The sequence below is a fragment of the Chelonoidis abingdonii genome, chromosome 1 (assembly GCF_003597395.2).
Source record: "Chelonoidis abingdonii isolate Lonesome George chromosome 1, CheloAbing_2.0, whole genome shotgun sequence".
Taxonomy (NCBI): domain Eukaryota; kingdom Metazoa; phylum Chordata; order Testudines; family Testudinidae; genus Chelonoidis; species Chelonoidis abingdonii.
The window spans coordinates 158,164,981-158,180,893 of record NC_133769.1 but is presented as its reverse complement, the minus strand read 5'-3'; the positions used below and the strand labels follow the sequence as shown (position 1 = coordinate 158,180,893).

The 15,913-nt window shown below is 45.0% G+C and overlaps 1 protein-coding gene across 1 annotated transcript; it reads right to left on the bottom strand.

The window, feature by feature from the left end:
* Window positions 1-1,828: 1,828 nt before the first annotated feature.
* COX17 (cytochrome c oxidase copper chaperone COX17) lies at window positions 1,829-10,386 on the bottom strand. The gene is made up of 4 exons (XM_032799912.2): window positions 10,316-10,386; window positions 10,086-10,226; window positions 3,567-3,668; window positions 1,829-2,043 (listed from the first exon to the last, which is right to left on the bottom strand). The coding sequence occupies exons 1-3, from the start codon at window positions 10,369-10,371 to the stop codon at window positions 3,584-3,586; spliced, it is 282 nt and encodes a 93-aa protein (XP_032655803.1). The 5' UTR covers window positions 10,372-10,386; the 3' UTR covers window positions 1,829-2,043; window positions 3,567-3,583.
* Window positions 10,387-15,913: the final 5,527 nt, after the last annotated feature.

The following is a 15,913-nucleotide window of genomic DNA, read 5'->3' as shown; positions in this document are numbered from 1 at the left end:
GCTCTGAATTAACACACTCCGCACTAGAAAGGGCTAGCGTGAGACTTGAAGACACCTTTAAAAAAGGAGATGGAAAGTGTCAATCAATCACCCTCCCTGGGTGATTTTGTCCCTAGGAAGACTGCCTCCATGTGGAACACTCATTAGTACCAAAGTAAGCAATCCCAGAGCCCGGGTCACCTTTGGCAGCTTACTGTAAGGTGAAGAAGCGGTACAAATTCACCCTACAGTAAGCTGCCAAAGGCACATACACCAGGAGAGAGTAATTTGAAAAACCACTTTCATCACAGTCTGTTTGGGGGTGAAACAGGTTAAAGACACTTAGATTAGATTCCCAGCAAACACAGAGCTGTTCTCCACTCCCCCCGACCTCCCCACAACACACCCAAGCAACTCCTACTGTCTTGACGGGGAGTTATTTGTAGGCTGTAGCGGTTAGCTTCCAGTTCTCCCTAAGAGACATAAATGGAGGATACTCATCTTCCTTTTTCACTCTTTCTTGGCCTTCACAAAGGAGAAAAGGATGATCCTATGGGTAGGAATATGCACCAGGATATTCAAGTTCTATTGGTGGTTTGCCACTACCTCACTGTGACTCTGAGCAAGTAATTTCCCTTTTGGGTCTTTCTTTGCCCCGCAATACAATGAGGATATTATTTACCTTCCCGACAGAGCAGGTTAAGGTTTAATTACAGTACATAAAGTGCTTAAGATTCTTTGGTAGAGGTGGCTATAAGTTTACTGTATGCTTTCTACTAGAAAACAAAACCCTCAAAACACAGGCTAACAACAGAAACCACCAATAGAGACAGAAGTTTCTGGGAAGTGAGAGTGCACTGGGATTACTTCCAGTGTCTTGTTTCTGATGACTGCATGATGCTCAGTCTTTTGGATCAGCTTCAGGACAGAAGGGCTCTGACAAACGTGAAGGGCCCACTCTAGAGATGCTGTAGAGAACGAGTTCTCTCACTGAACCCATAGCTGTTAGAAGGGAGATCTGCTTCTCTACCTGCCTCTTCCCTAGCTTCCATTTTTAAGGTCCCTTACTTGTAAACAGACTCAACTCCCAGCTTGCACAAGCACCACTCAAAATTAAATTGTCAGTTTTTGTGCCAGCCAAAGGGTTTTGAATAACATCCGAGAAACTGACAAATGTCTTGTTAATTTCACCATGCTGCAAGCTTTGGAAAGCCCTGAGCCAGTAGATATAGTGAAACATGGGTGAAGATTCGGGAGGACAAAGGTAGCATTGTATCAGTTAACTGTGAGCGTATCTGAGCATCCATGAGGGCTATAAACTTATTTTTAGAAGCGTGTTGACTTAAGCCTCCCCACCTTGACATGGAAAGTTCCTAACTTTCCACAAGCTAGTGGATTTTTCAAGCAATGGTACAGAATTGCCAATGATTATTAAAATTGTTTCAGGAGATGTGGACAGCACAACATTAAGAGCAGCAGAATATGCTTCAATCTTAAGGGAAGTTCCTTGCAAAGAGCAACAGGTTTACAGGAGTGGATGCTCTGTCTTATCTGAGATACCGGTTATCCCTGCATAATAGGCAACAGCTACAAGCTTCAGCATCTCTGCTTTTGTTCACAATAGGATCTCTTATTGCTAGCATGATTTCCCCATCCACAGCAGTAAAGAGAAAAATGTCACTAGAAACCAGCATATTTTAATATGATTACAGCTATCACGGTTCTTATTCCAATGTGGACAGGGAAAGGAAAGGAGGAGAGCCATTAACCAATTGCTGCCCAATATACTACAGAAAAGGGTTTCGGTTAGAAGATGGGGGGATGTTTGCTTTAAAAATAAAACAGGGAATGAGCATTTTTAAATCCTTTATTAAGAGGAAAATATATCTCTATCAGCCAGTCAAGATCAGATAATGGAGGTGCCGCAGAGGCAATATACATATTTTTTTTATTAGAAATTCTTTATAAATAGATTTCTCATAAGTTTGTTCTTTGAAGTAGCTTACAGAAATAACTTAAAATTGTTCAGCCACCCGAGAAACCAGTCACCCAACAGCAAATCACCTAGAAGAAAAAGAATATTTCAAATAAGAGACAAGACTTCTACTAGACGTGACTAATAACAGTTCAATAGCTTCCAGTCATAAAGTCACTATGTGCAGCAATTTAAACACTAAACTAGTGACAGTCATTTACAGAGTTTCTCTGTTGTAGGAACTCTAAGAATACAATATGGTGTCTTTGTAATGATGGTGACACAACATAAGATGAAAGAAGGAAAGCTGAACTCCATATTTAAAGAAGGCACTGTCATTTTTCATCATTTAATACCCTCTCAAACTCCCCATTTATAACTCCCTCCAAATCTATGACAGGACATCTGTTCATAAGGGTTGGATTGTGCTTTGTCACTGTAGAATTACTTAACATAGATGCAGACTCCTAGCAGTTCTTTCACCACTGCAAATGCTCTGATATAGTGCCTTTTCAAACTGCGGGTCGCAACCCGGTACTGGGCTGTGGAATGTAAAACACTGGATCGTGGGAACTCTGGTCAGCATCACCAACCGGGCCATTAAAACTCCCATCAGCGATGCTGCCTGACTAAGGAAGGCTAGTCCCTACCTGTTCTGACATGGCGCTGCACCCCAGAAGCAGCCAGCAGCAGGTCTGGCTCCTAGGCCGAGGCATGCAAATGACTCCATGCAGCTCTTGCCCACAGGCACCACCCCCCCCGTCTCCCACTGGCCAGTTCCCAGCCAATGGGGCGGGGGTGGGGGGGGGGAGAGAAAGGGTGCCTGCAGGCAAGAGCTGCACAGAGTCACTTGTGTGACTCCGCCTAGGAGCCGGACCTGCTGCTGGATGCTTCTGGGGTGCAGCACGGTCCGCGGTGCCAGGACAGGCAGAAAGCCTGCCTTAACACTCTCACTGGGCTGTAGACCAGGAGCTGTCCGAGGTAAGCCCATGCTCCAATCCCCTGCCCTGAGCCCCCTCCTGCACCCCAAACCCCTCATCCCTGGCCCCACCCCATAGCTTGCACCCCCCAGCCCAGATCCCCCTGCACTCCAATCCCCTGCCCCAGCCCTGAGCCCCCAAAAACCCTTCAGCCCCAGCCCAGAGCCTGCACCTGCAGCCTAGAGCCCTGACCCCCTCCTGTACCCCAACCTCTGCCCCAGCTCTGAGCCCCACCAAACCCAGAGGCCCCTCCTGCACCCCAAACTCCTCATCCCCAGCCCCACCCTGCAGCCCTCATCCCAACTCTCTGCCCCAGCCCTGAGCCCCTCCCACAGCCCAAGCCCTTCATCCCCAGCTCCATTGGGTCGCAGGCATCAACAATTTTCATCAACTGGGTCACCAGAAAAAATGTTTGAAAACTACTGTTCTAAGAGGCTAGCAGCAGATACCTTGAGCCAGTGAGGCCAGCAGCAGATACCTGCCTTCTCTTCTTCATCCTAAAGCACCACCTTTCACATCTAAGGAGGTGTTGTGCTGGTAGTCCAGGCCTAGTAGTGACATCTACTGAGTTCTCAGGGCCACTGCAGAGGCAGAGACCAAGTGATGAACATGGCCCCACAGTCTATACTCACCATGCTGCTCATCTCGCTCATACTTTAAACCCCAAGGCTCTCATGCACTCCTTGTGAGCCTCAATAAGGGGCCCGCAGTGCTCCTCCCCTTTCTCAATGATGCTGCAAGGCAAAGAGATTTCCCTGGTTAGCTAGCAAAACGGACACCATGTAATCCTCAGATTTGCAGGACCAAGGGACTCTCACAGGTGAAGGGAAGAAATTGTATAACAGATTTCATAGTAAGCAGGCCGTAAAATAATCTGATTTAATATTCGGCTGCCCTTAAACTCAGCTGATTTGTTTGACTTTCCCTGCTTGTTTTTAAATATTTTAAATTGAAAAAGACAGTAGTTTCAAATTAATTTGCTGTACAGTTTACCTCAGAGAGAATTAACTGGCTTATTTCAGAGAGCTTATCCTCATCTAGTCACTGCATGTGGAAATGAGAGGACACCTAGTAAAGATATTGACTGTCTCCCATCCTTCCCCATAGGAATGAAGCCACAGGCTCCTCTCAGATAAGATGGCTGTCATTTCCCTATAGCCTTTTCAAGTGGAAGAGAGGCTACTCTAAGTAAAGAAGGCCATTGTCTCTCACAGCTTGCAATGGAAGCCAAGCTGACTTTGAGGAAGATAGCCGCCAGCTGGGCTCTATGCTCAGAGAACCTGGACAATACAAGGAGACAACAAGGGAATGTTAACATTACAGGCATACTCATTAATCTTTTCATTTTTGCTGCACAGTTCCAAACTCACTTGATACCAATGAGTTAAACTTTTGCCTGTGTTATACCCAAGGCAGTACTTTTTTTTTTTCCAGGAGTCTGTGCTATTTTTTTTTTTTTTTAAATGAAAAGAGGTTCTGAAAAAAGGTAAAACTTCAAATCGGGTTGAGGGGAGTGAAGGCGGTTTTGAAAACTTGAGCTTAACAATGAGGGGGACACACGCTTTGTAGCTTGTGTAGGCCACATGCATTGTACCCATCAGGGGCTCCTTGAATCCCCTCACAACCTCCCTGTGTGCCCCTCTATTTACTTCGTGCAACTCTCCCACAGCTCCACCACATGCCAGGGTATCATTTTCTAGGTCCCCGCATTCCTCATCAACACTCCCCATGTGTCCATTCTCTTGCAGGTCCCTACTTCACTCCCCTGCCCCCACAATCACAAAGTAGATTCTCCCTGTCCCCAGTCTTCTCTGGGTCCTGGCTTCTCCCTGACCACAGTCCTCTCTGGGTCCCTGCTTCCTCGCAGCTCCACCTCTACTTTTCTCTTCCACTCTGGGTTGCTGTTTCCCACACCCCCACTGCTCCACTCCCCCCATGTCCTCACTATCACTGGTCCCCATTCACTGCACACACTCCAAACCCTCCCTGTAAGGCTCTTATTTTTGTAGAATCCAGGCTACAGACAACTCCCTGTGCCGATAGTTAAGCTGCATAATCTGACAAGTGTAGGCAGCAGCAAGGGGTGGCAGAGAAATCCTTTCGCCTGCAGTACCAGGCAGTTTGGGGGCCCTGATTTTTCTGTGAGTTAGGCTTTTCCAGTGCCTGAGTTGCATCAAAATCTTTTGGGCCCATTGATACCTAGAACATCCCTGAAATTTTGGAATTGATCAAATATAGCATTCCAAAGTTATCACGTTACTGACAATCAGAAATGCCACTGAGTTGATCTGAGCGTTAAACCTTGAGTCACTTGGCCAACTACAGAACTTCAGAACACAAGACTACATTAGAAAATTAAAACATATTCAGATATATACTTTTACTTTCCTCCAAAAGTATTCAAGTTTGTCACCTTCCAGGTCTGTGCAAAGTTCCCATTAAATGGAAAATCCTGGAAGAATTTTGAACAATGGAGCTACTTTTGGCATCTCCCTGTTAGGGTAGAACATTTGTAGCTGTAAGGGGTGGTAACAGCAGCTACATGGCCATAAATATGATTAAGAATAGTTATCAAGTTGAAACCTAAAGAGACTTCAAGTAATACATTGTGTTATTTGGGAAAAATGTGTGGGTTAATGATTCCAGTGATGTAGAACAAGCACACCTCATGTTCATGTTTGCACCAAAGTACTTTACACACACAAAAAATAGTTCTCTAACTCACAGCATGATGTTAGGTAAGTCATTTAGGTCATAATTTTTAGTCACTACACACCTGTGCCTTAATTTGTCCTCTAAAATATAGGTCTGATACTGAAACACCTCAGTGGAGGACTACGAGTAAGGATATGATTAGTCACAGAGATCACACATTCCGTGACCTCACCGGACCTCGGTGACTTCTTCGGCTTCAGCCCCTGCCACAGCAGTTGCGGCTGCCCACTGCCAGAGCTGTCACCCCATCCCATGGCAGTGGCCAGAGCTATCATCAGCCAGAGCTGTCTATCCATGACCCCTCTCCAATGGCTAGGGCAGAAGCTCTCCCCCATTCTTTCCCATATGGCCAGGGATGGAGTTGAAGCTGTCTCCTTCTCCTTGCAGTGGCAGGGGCTGTCAGTCCCATCCCCCCAGTCCCCTGGGCAGTCACACACATACACCCCAGGTTATTTTTAGTAAAAGTCACAGACAAGTCACAGGCTTCTGTGAATTTTTGTTTATTGGCCGTAACCCATTCGTGACTTTTACTAAAAATAATTGTGACAAAATCTTAACCTTAGCTATGAGACTTTAATTAGGGCCCGTAAAATGCTAAGAAGTGGCAAGTGTAAGACAGGAACCTAGTCTGTTGCAGAGCTTGCTTTGATTTTCTAACACCACCATTTTCCCACAGGAAGATGAAGGGTATTTCCTGCTACAGCTGTTCCACTCATAATCCTGAGAAAATTAAGATTTGATGCTAATTTATCAGACAGTGTTAGGCTCAGAAAACAGGATTCGGAGCACAAGAGTTCCCCATTAAAGAAGCAACACATCTCAAAGTAAAGCATAAAGCCGAATGCTACATAAATTCTCCCGAGGGCAAAGTGCAAAGAAACTCAGAATTCCATCACCAATACATGATGAATTAGCCATTATAAGACAAGTGGGAGACATTATCCTATTGCCTCTGAATTGGCTTATTTCCATTCTTTCAGCATTTTATTATCACAGAAATTGGAAATGGAAGAACCCTATTAAGTATGAGATCCTCTCTCCTCCATCCTTGTCCAGGGCAGAATTATGTCATGCAGTGCAGTGCTTTGTCTAGAGAGGACCCCAAACCTAAAAATTACGGGGAAGTTCAGAAATGAACTCCACATATCAGGTCCTTCTCTAGACTGGAATAACCCAACCATAATGAAAGTTTAAATTCCTTCAGTTAGTGACTGGGTTATGTCCTTAAGCAGTAGGTTTTATATTCATTCTACAAAATAAACTTTTTATACTGTCTAATGTAACAGAGGATGGTCTCATTATCTACATTAAATGCCTAAACTTTTTTCATATCCTAAGAACGTATTCTCAAGGATATCTAGTGGCAGTTAGTGCTACTCGATAATTATCTGTTGTGTAAAACAGCCTAGTTTTAAAATATCTAATGGAAGGGAGTACCTGCCTTTTCCCTTGAGGAAGTATTCCATGGCCTACCATGCCCCACAATAAGGAAGTTATCTTGATGTTTAGGCTATACTGTCATTATTTTAATTTTTAACTACCCAGGACAGAAAACCAAGTAACATATACCACTTAGTATCACCCTAAATAATTCCTGTCTCCAACTGTGGGGTTTATATTTTGTGACCATAGATTGTTATTATTCATTTAAGAGCCACTGATTTACTGACTTGCAAACCAACAGAGTCCCTGCCCCAAAGAGGACCAGCAAGCTCTCCATGGACCATTAGAGACCTACTTCACTATAGCATTTTCACTCAACTCAAAAAATGTTGAAATGATGAAAAGTAAATTGGTTTCTGAAATTCTACTGCAATAATCTAAAGTGCTATTAGTAACAATTAAAGACATTAAAATGGGTATATATTATTTTTAACCCATGTATCTAATTATTGTTGCTATTCTCTCCCCTCTAAAGGGGAGAATGCCACTTAGTGAGATACAACTTCCCCAGTGAGGCCAAGGTTCATTATGAGATGCTAAACATCATTCCACTCTACAAGTATGCAGACAAATAGTAGTAAAAACTTCACAAATTAGGATTTAACTTGTACTAAAAGTCTTTAAAGTCTGAAGCAACGAGAGTCTGTTGCATGGGTCATAAGAACGTGTAGAGAGCTAGTCAGTTTAAGTTAATAGTTTCTGATACTGTGTGTGTCCTGAAACCACTTACCAATTTTGGTGTTTTAAAAAAGGTAAATTAAGTGTTTTTCTGACTCACCACTATGTGCAAATCCCAAAAGCAACAAGAGAAACTGATGATACAGAAAGTGCAGTGAAAGACACGCTACAGAAGACAGAAGACAACTATAGGGAACTGACTATACGGGAAGGGTTGTCATATGCGTAAATAAAACATAACATTGAGACGTGTTCCTCTCTGTTACTTGTAATGACAGTAGAAAAACAATTTTCAGGTGGAAGTGAGATTTTTAATTTGGTATATGCATTTAATATCCCCACCCAAACACAAACTTCCTTATCTTGTGAACTTGCAGTGTCACAAGAGTCTAGGTGTATTATTTCTCAAGAGGGAGTGCTAGGAGGCTGGTAGCTGGCTACACAGAAAGGAGATACTTGTAGATGATTTGCACTCACAAGTGAAAACACTGAGGGGAAAAAAAAGGAAACGTGTAGGGAGGTCCAAAGTGATAATTAACAGGATAAAACTTAATTAAGAAAAATTAGGATGCATATTAAGAAGAGTCCTTTAGCAGCGTGAGCTATTAAGGTTTGTCTACACTTACCGGAGGATCGATGCTGTGACAGGTCCTGCTAAATCGACTGCCGATTGCTCTCCCGTTGACTCCCTTACTCTTCTCAATCAGGTGGAGTACAGGAGTCGACGGGAGAGCATCTCCCATCAACGTTGTGCAGTGTGGACCCCGGCGTAAGTAGATCTAAGCTATGTCGATTTGAGTTATGCTATTCACGTAAATTGAATTGTGTAGCTTAGATCTATTTTTCCCTTTAGTGTAGGCAAGACCTGAGACCATGGATTACTCTCTTAAGGGAAGTAAAGCAAGTCCCAGCACCTGAGACATGTCAACTAGAAAGGGCGAAACATACTACAGTGTACCATCCTGTGACAGTTGAGAAGATTAACTAATTCTGACCTAACAGGTAACTCCCTCCACCTCCAACCCAGTACGAATTTCTGATGGTACTGGTATATAAAAACTAAACAAATGCTTAGCAGACTGGGCCTTTTAGCTTTGCTCTCTGAAACTCCCTCCCCCATAAGATATTTATTTGGCTGGAGTACCTCAAAAGGCAGAAAGCTAATTTATAATCACACTAAGACAATATATTAAGAAAAATAAGAGTAATTATTAGACCCCATAGACCTGAACACACACTGGATTTTTCTGGAGAGTTATTTCTGCATCACCACCGGTGATGGCATTTTAAACATCAACACAATGGACTAAAGTAGTTTCCTAATAATTTAAAGATAACTCATATCATTTTTATCAATTGGTGATGCTGCCAAAACAAATCCCAAACAGTAAGTAATCACTGCCTGAAAAAGGCAGGTGATCCCCTGGGAACTAAAATATCATCTACAGGGAAGTTAGTTATTTGTTTTTGAGAGACTGGACTAATGTATAATTAAAATGGAGAAAAGTTTCAGACAGAGTTCTGGCAACTGAAAACCCTTACAAGGCAAAGGCAATAAAGGCAATGACTGAGGACGCTCCCCCAGCACCACTGCAAGTCCTTGGCTGCATCCCAGAAGCATTCCAGGCTGGATGAGGGGATGGATCAGTTCATAATTGCCCTGTTTGTTCCCTCTGAAGCAACTGGCACCAGCCACCGCTGGACAACAGGCTATTGGGCTAGACAGTCCATTGGCTGTACTGGATGAGACTATTCTTATAAGGCTCAATTTCCATTCCCTATCAGTCACTAGCCTACACCTAGGCTAGGAGAGGGAACTGATTAGTGGGCGTTATAATGGTGATTTTGGCAGGGGGTCATCTGTCCCCTGGGAACCAGCCTGAGGCTCCAGCTACACTTAAAACTGGTATGGGCAACGCTATGTTGGTCAGGGTGTGGGGCCAGAGAAAGCCACATCGGGGTGACACAGCCATGCTGACAACACCCCTGATGAAAGAAGAAGGCGTCTTGTGACACAGTCCCGCTCTACACTTCCCGTTTAGCCGGACCCAGCTGTGTCACTCAGAGGCGTGAGCAAAGTCACAGCCCCGAGGGCTGCAGTGACGCCGACCTGACCTAGCGCCCCCCGTACACACAACCAGGCTGACGGAGGAATGTATCTGGGGGCTCGGGGAGGCGGAGTCACTGCAGCCTGCGCCAGGGCAAAGCCCGTGTGCTGCCGCAGGAAGCGTCACCCTCCCGGGCCCGCCCGCCCGCGCCAGGCCCGAGCAGCCCGGTTACTGGGCCCCGCGGGGGGGGCGGCGCCCGCCGGTTACCAGGCATCTCGCGCCTTCTTGGTCTCGGGGCAGGCGCAACAGGGCTTCAGCGGCTTCTTCTCCTGCGGCTCCGCGCCCGGGGGCTCGCAGCTGGCGGACCCCAGGCTCGACATCTTCAGCGGCGGCGGCTTGGCAGGATCCCTGCGGACACACGAGGCCGGTCAGAGCCCGGCCGGTGCACCCGCCCCCGCGGGAGCCTCGGCACAGACCGACCCCTCCGCCCAGCTCACATGCGCAACCCTCCCACGCTCCTACCAGGGTCCGCGCACGGATCGTCAATGCGCATGCGCCGGCCGGGACGGGACTTCTTCCTGGCAGCGGTCCCCCCGTGACCCGACACTTACTGCGCCTGCGCGCCCATTCAGGGGCACGCCGGGAAATGGAGTTCTGCGTAGACACCCGCCATTGCCGCCTGCTTTTGCTCGCCCCACGCGTGTTCCCCTTACCGACTCGTGTCCATTCCCCCCTCTCCCCGTGCCCGCCCCCACTTGCCCCTCCCATCCCCCGTTGCTCTGCACCCCCCAGCCCGCCCCTCAGGCTGGGGGGGTGCAGGAGCCCCATGGCGTAGCGAGGCTGCTGGCCTCCGAGGAAACGCGCTTCACTGTGTGTTTGGTAGCGCGGCCGCCCTCAGGCGGGAGCAGTGGAGGGTGGAACACGCCCCATACTGTGTGATCCACCCTTACAGACCCTTCAGCTACCAAGGCCAAGGGGAGGAGTGGGACTGCTACGACCTGCCCCTTACAGACCCATCTCCTACTAGGGCCGAGTGCAGGGCACTGCAGCCTCTTCCTATGGCTGAGCCTGAGCAGAGAGCAGATATCTCTTCCTTGCATCTGCCCCAACAACTTGTTCTGGGAGCAGGTAGCAGTGTCTGGGTGAGGAAGAGGGAGGCTGACCTTGACAAGCTGCTGGGGCTACCCCGCGCTGTGAGACAGTGTTAGCCCTTTCAACCTCAGCAAGTGGGAGCTTGGCTGCAATGAAGCAGTGTGACAAGTCCCTGACTCTACCTTGCCAGCAAACTGCTCAGGGGTTTCCCAGCCCCAGCCTTGCTTAGCAGGTAACAATCAGTGAACTCCAGCCCCGAAGCTTTTCAGAGATGGCTTTCTGCAATGCACGGCCTATCACTGTACATTCACAGAAAATATTAAATTTGCTGTTCCTTTACAGAGACAAAAACAGCAACTTGTTATCTTGACTGGAGTTAACAGGCACCTCAGTTCAATCAAAACACTGGATTGGTTTAGATCAAAAGTAAAACTAGGTTAATTCAATCAACAATGGGTTTTAAGTGAGTTCAACTATAAACAATACAAGATGGAAGGTTATAAACAAACTGAAGTAAAAATATGCTTTCTAATGGCTAAGGCTTAACTTAACAAGTTACAGTCTTTGTTCAAGGTAGTTTTCTCACCAATCTTTGTTTTCCAGCAATGACAGACTAGCTCTTAGTCAGGATCCCCATAGAGTCCATGATGCTGATTTTCCTTGTCTCCCCAGGTGACAGGATAACTTAGGTGTTCTTTGCCCCTCTCTTTATAATTCAGTAAGCTTTTGAAATGTATTCTGAAATGTAGCCCCAGATAAAGTTCCTAATGCCAGAAAACTTCCCCCAAACAAGTGTTATTGGACCTAAGAACCTGCGAAAACTGTCCCGAAAAAGCATGCAACGAGGGCTGCATTTGGGTATCATGATGCTGGGTGGGATTTGCATCATGAAACTGGTGGCATTTGCAGCAAAATGTCCTGATGTTGGGCGGGATTTGAGGCAAAAAATGCAGGGGGGCACCGTTCAAGAAAAAGGAAAGAGGACCTGAGAGACACGTTTACCTACATGCCATGACTGACTGAAAACAGCCACCCAATGCCACACAAACAAGCAAAAGTAGCTTATAATAAGCTGAAGTGGGCTGTGATCTCTTCCTGCAACCTCTGATACAAATGAATATCCCATTGAATTTGGCCAAACCTGGTTTAAGGTGTTGGCTTCTTTCCTTTGTCTGAAGAAAACCTACTTATCAATTCCCTGACAGGCCTGGTTTAAACACATTTTAGTTATAATTGCAGCCAGGGGCAGCTCTAGACATTTCGCCGCCCCAAGCACAGCGGCATGTCGCAGGGAGCGTTCTGCTAATCGCTGGTACCGCGGCTCTGGTGGAGGGTCCGCTGGTCCCGCGGCTTCAGTGGACCTCCCACAGGTGTGCCGCCGAAGGCAGCCTGCTTGCCGCCCTCCCGGCGACCGGCAGAGCTCCCCCCGCGGCATGCTGCCCCAAGCACACGCTTGGTGTGCTGGAGCCTGGAGCTGCCCCTGATTGCAGCACATCTGTATAAGCTTTTGTGGGTTGACCATACATCATGCTAGATTATTTATGATCAGTAACTTTTCCAATGACATATTGTATGACATCTTTTAGATACAGATTATAACGATAATGAGTTGGGGTCAGGCCAGCTGAAACTCTCTGCTAGATACCAGGGAGCCCCTTGCCTTCGGGCATAGGGATGCTCTTTTAGTGTCACTCTGCTATACACTGGCATCCACCCTTACAAAGGAGCCCACATATACTCTCCTAGTTGGGTTTTGTGTACCGCTCTCTTCACACCACCACTACAATGCATTTAAGCCTCATAAATTACACTGCTCCTCGTATATAACCATACAGTCCAACACCTTTCAGAAGAGTAAACTCCACAGTTTATGGCTGTCTGGTTGTACTCTGCTATTGGTTCACATCTCGTGTACTGTCTAGTATACTCTCAGCATAGTGGAGTCCTAAATTTGTTGTACAAGTAAATGGAGTCTCAATCTGGTGATATTCTGACAAACACACATCAAGAGATAAATAGTGAGTAGGGAAATGACTTTGCCCAAAGTCATCCATAGAATCAGGAACAGAACTCATGTCTCCTGACTCCCACATTAGGACCCTATCAACTAGACTCTGCTGGTTTTGGATTATAGTTTGTCTTTTTCCTCCCTATGTGATTGCAGGAAATTCTGTGTTGTCTTCATGTTTGGGGTCAGTGTACTTACCCTTTTCACCATTCCCATTGACCTAGCTTTTGGAGAGGAACTAAACAATCTATATGGGATGTTTATTTTCAGTCTGGTCTCAAATGAACTCTTTCTCATCGACCTTATCTTGAATTTCAGATTAGGAGTTATTACTGGAGAAAGCAAGGTAAGAGAAAGCACTGGGGATAGGGACAAGGACTTACTGATACCTAGCAAATGCCTTACACTATCCTGTAAGTTTGAGAAAATGCTTATATTCTTAGGGATTTCTTTCATCAGTATTTTCTCTCCATTTTATGACTAGCTAGCAAGCTTGGATCTAAAATTTATTCGGAAGGCCTACCTCACATCCTGATTTGTCCCGGACTTTCTCTCTGCGCTTCCTACAGATCTCATTATAATCATCTTAAAGGTAAAAGACAGAGAGAAGTTCCTCCTTTCCCCTCTCCCATATATCTCTGCTTTTGAAGAAACAGCATAATAGAAGGTAACATAAGACACACCTGCGCTCCACTTCATTGTCTTTCCATTCATTTTCAGGTGGTATTTGAATATAGAACTTCATTCCCTTGTCTATGTCATTTACTTTTTTCCTCCCTCGTGTTTAATTTTTATTCCACAAAGCATTTCAGAAAACACTTTCTGTGAAAGACTGCAAAATAAATACAATAGGTTTTCACAAGGAAATTTATTATAGCAGGTATGTGTCTACAAGATACTGGTACATTAGGTAAAGTTGTATTACACTTACATATTATTAACTATTTTTATGGACTGATCATTGCTATATTGGCATTCCATTGTGCATGTTCATTGTGGCTCCATTATACTTTATTTATGCACAGTACTGTACCCTTTATTCTTTCATTTGTGGGTTTTTGTAAATCTGGAAAACTTTGCAAATAAATACAGAGGGAAAATGGGGAAAAGAAAAACACCTTCCAATTACTAACCACCACTTTTTTTTTAACCTACCCTCATATGTCTGGCTTTGCTAAAAAAACAAGTGCTCAGATACTACTCAGATGGCCACAGTATGACAGTGTGGATAGATTATACTGTGTTTGTTTGAGTTGAACAATACATAGCAAACTATCCTTCTCACAAGAAAGTTGCATGATCAGTTGCATATCTTTTGTTACCAGTTGTCTGGACATCAAGATCAGTTCAACAGGAAAAAGAGTTTTTAGTGGTCAGCCAGATATGGACAAGAATTTTAATATAAAGATTAGTATTACAGCTTTGTCACTTCCATCATCCTGTTACATGTTTGTCCTGAGGTAGAGTTCAACAATTCAGCATAACTATGACAGACAAGTTATAATGAAAGTGATTCAAGTTGTCTTAATTGCCCGTGTTCTGAAACTCTTGCCGTTGTAAGAATGAAGAGGTACATTGAAGAGTGGGATCAGGTCAGTGTACTTGCCAACTTATCAGCATTTTTGTGAGATTTCTGATTATGAGGGCAACAAAAATTATTAGGGGTATGGAACAGCTTCCATATGAGGAGAGATCAGTAAGGCTGGGACTTTTGAGCTTGGAAAAGAGACGACTAAGGGGGGGATATGAAAGCAGTCTATAAAATTATGATTGGTATTGAGAAAGTAAATAAGGAAGTGTTATTTACTCCTTCTCATAACACAAGAACTAGGGGGTCACCAAGTGAAATTAATAGGCAGCAGGTTTAAAACAAATAAAAGGAAGTATTTCTTCACATAACGAACAGTCAACCTATGGAACTCTTTGCCAGAGGATGTTGTGAAGGCCAAGACTATAACAGGGTTTTTTAAAAAAGTCTAGGTAAATTAATAGTGGATAGGTCCATCAATGGCTAGATAGGTTGGGCAGGGATGGTGTCCCTGGCCTCTGTTTGCCAAAAGCTGGGAATGGGTGACAGGAGATGGATCATTTGATGACTACCTGTTCTGTTCATTCCCCCGGGGCACCTGGCATTGGCGACTGTCGGAAGACAGGATACTGGGCTCTGTGGACCTTTGGTCTGACCCAGTATGGCCATTTTTATGTTCTTAAAGTCAGGTCCCCAAAACTTTGCCCAGCTGATAGCCACATTTGGTAACAGGAACCAGTTTCAAGTTGTCCTCATTTTAATATAGCTTTGTGATCATTCAGGACCAAAGATCCCAGCAGACTATACTCCATGTGAAAATGGAGATCAAGAGCATCATATACTGGGACCTGTAGCCTCTGTTGTGTTGAAGATGAGCAGGGTTTCTGGAAGCATTATAGAACACCATGTGCTGTACTTTGACTATTCCAGAATACAATAAAGGAGGAGTCAAAAAAACTTAGGTAGTCCAGTAACATCAGATTCCTTTCTTTTTATCATTCTATCCATATTTTGTTCCTACAGTTTGACAGTTTAATGTCTGATGAAAATAACTGGCTACCACTGATATGCAAGAGCATAGGAATGGTCATACTGGATCCTTTCTTTGGACATATAGCTTCAACAGTGGCACCTCTTCAGTAACCACTCCAGGGTGCCTGAAAGAATTAAGCAATTCAGCCCCATGGGCTGGATGTATGGAGATCTGAAGATCATTTTCAGGGGTTAGAGTTCTTTGATCCTTGTTGTGTTGAGCTTGGGACATCATGATGGGAAGAGAGCATCCAGACAAAAACTGGATGATACTCATCCCGTCTGGGATCTCATCTTGGGAACATATGCCATCAGCTGCCAGGGATTCTGCTCTTCACTGTTCAGTCCAAGAACAGCAATTTAATAAATTAATAAATCACCATCCATGATTTGCTTATATAACTGAGACCTGGCTGGATAATGCTGCAGGGCCCT

Excerpts from the sequence above, each read along its gene's own strand:
- COX17 (XM_032799912.2), bottom strand. The coding sequence starts at position 10,371 with ATGCGCATTGACGATCCGTGCGCGGACCCTGGTAGGAGCGTGGGAGGG. Across the intron at positions 10,227-10,315 it reads AGCGTGGGAGGGTTGCGCAT|GGATCCTGCCAAGCCGCCGC; the intron begins GTGAGCTGGGCG and ends GTGTGTCCGCAG. Across the intron at positions 3,669-10,085 it reads AAGAAGGCGCGAGATGCCTG|CATCATTGAGAAAGGGGAGG; the intron begins GTAACCGGCGGG and ends TTTGCCTTGCAG.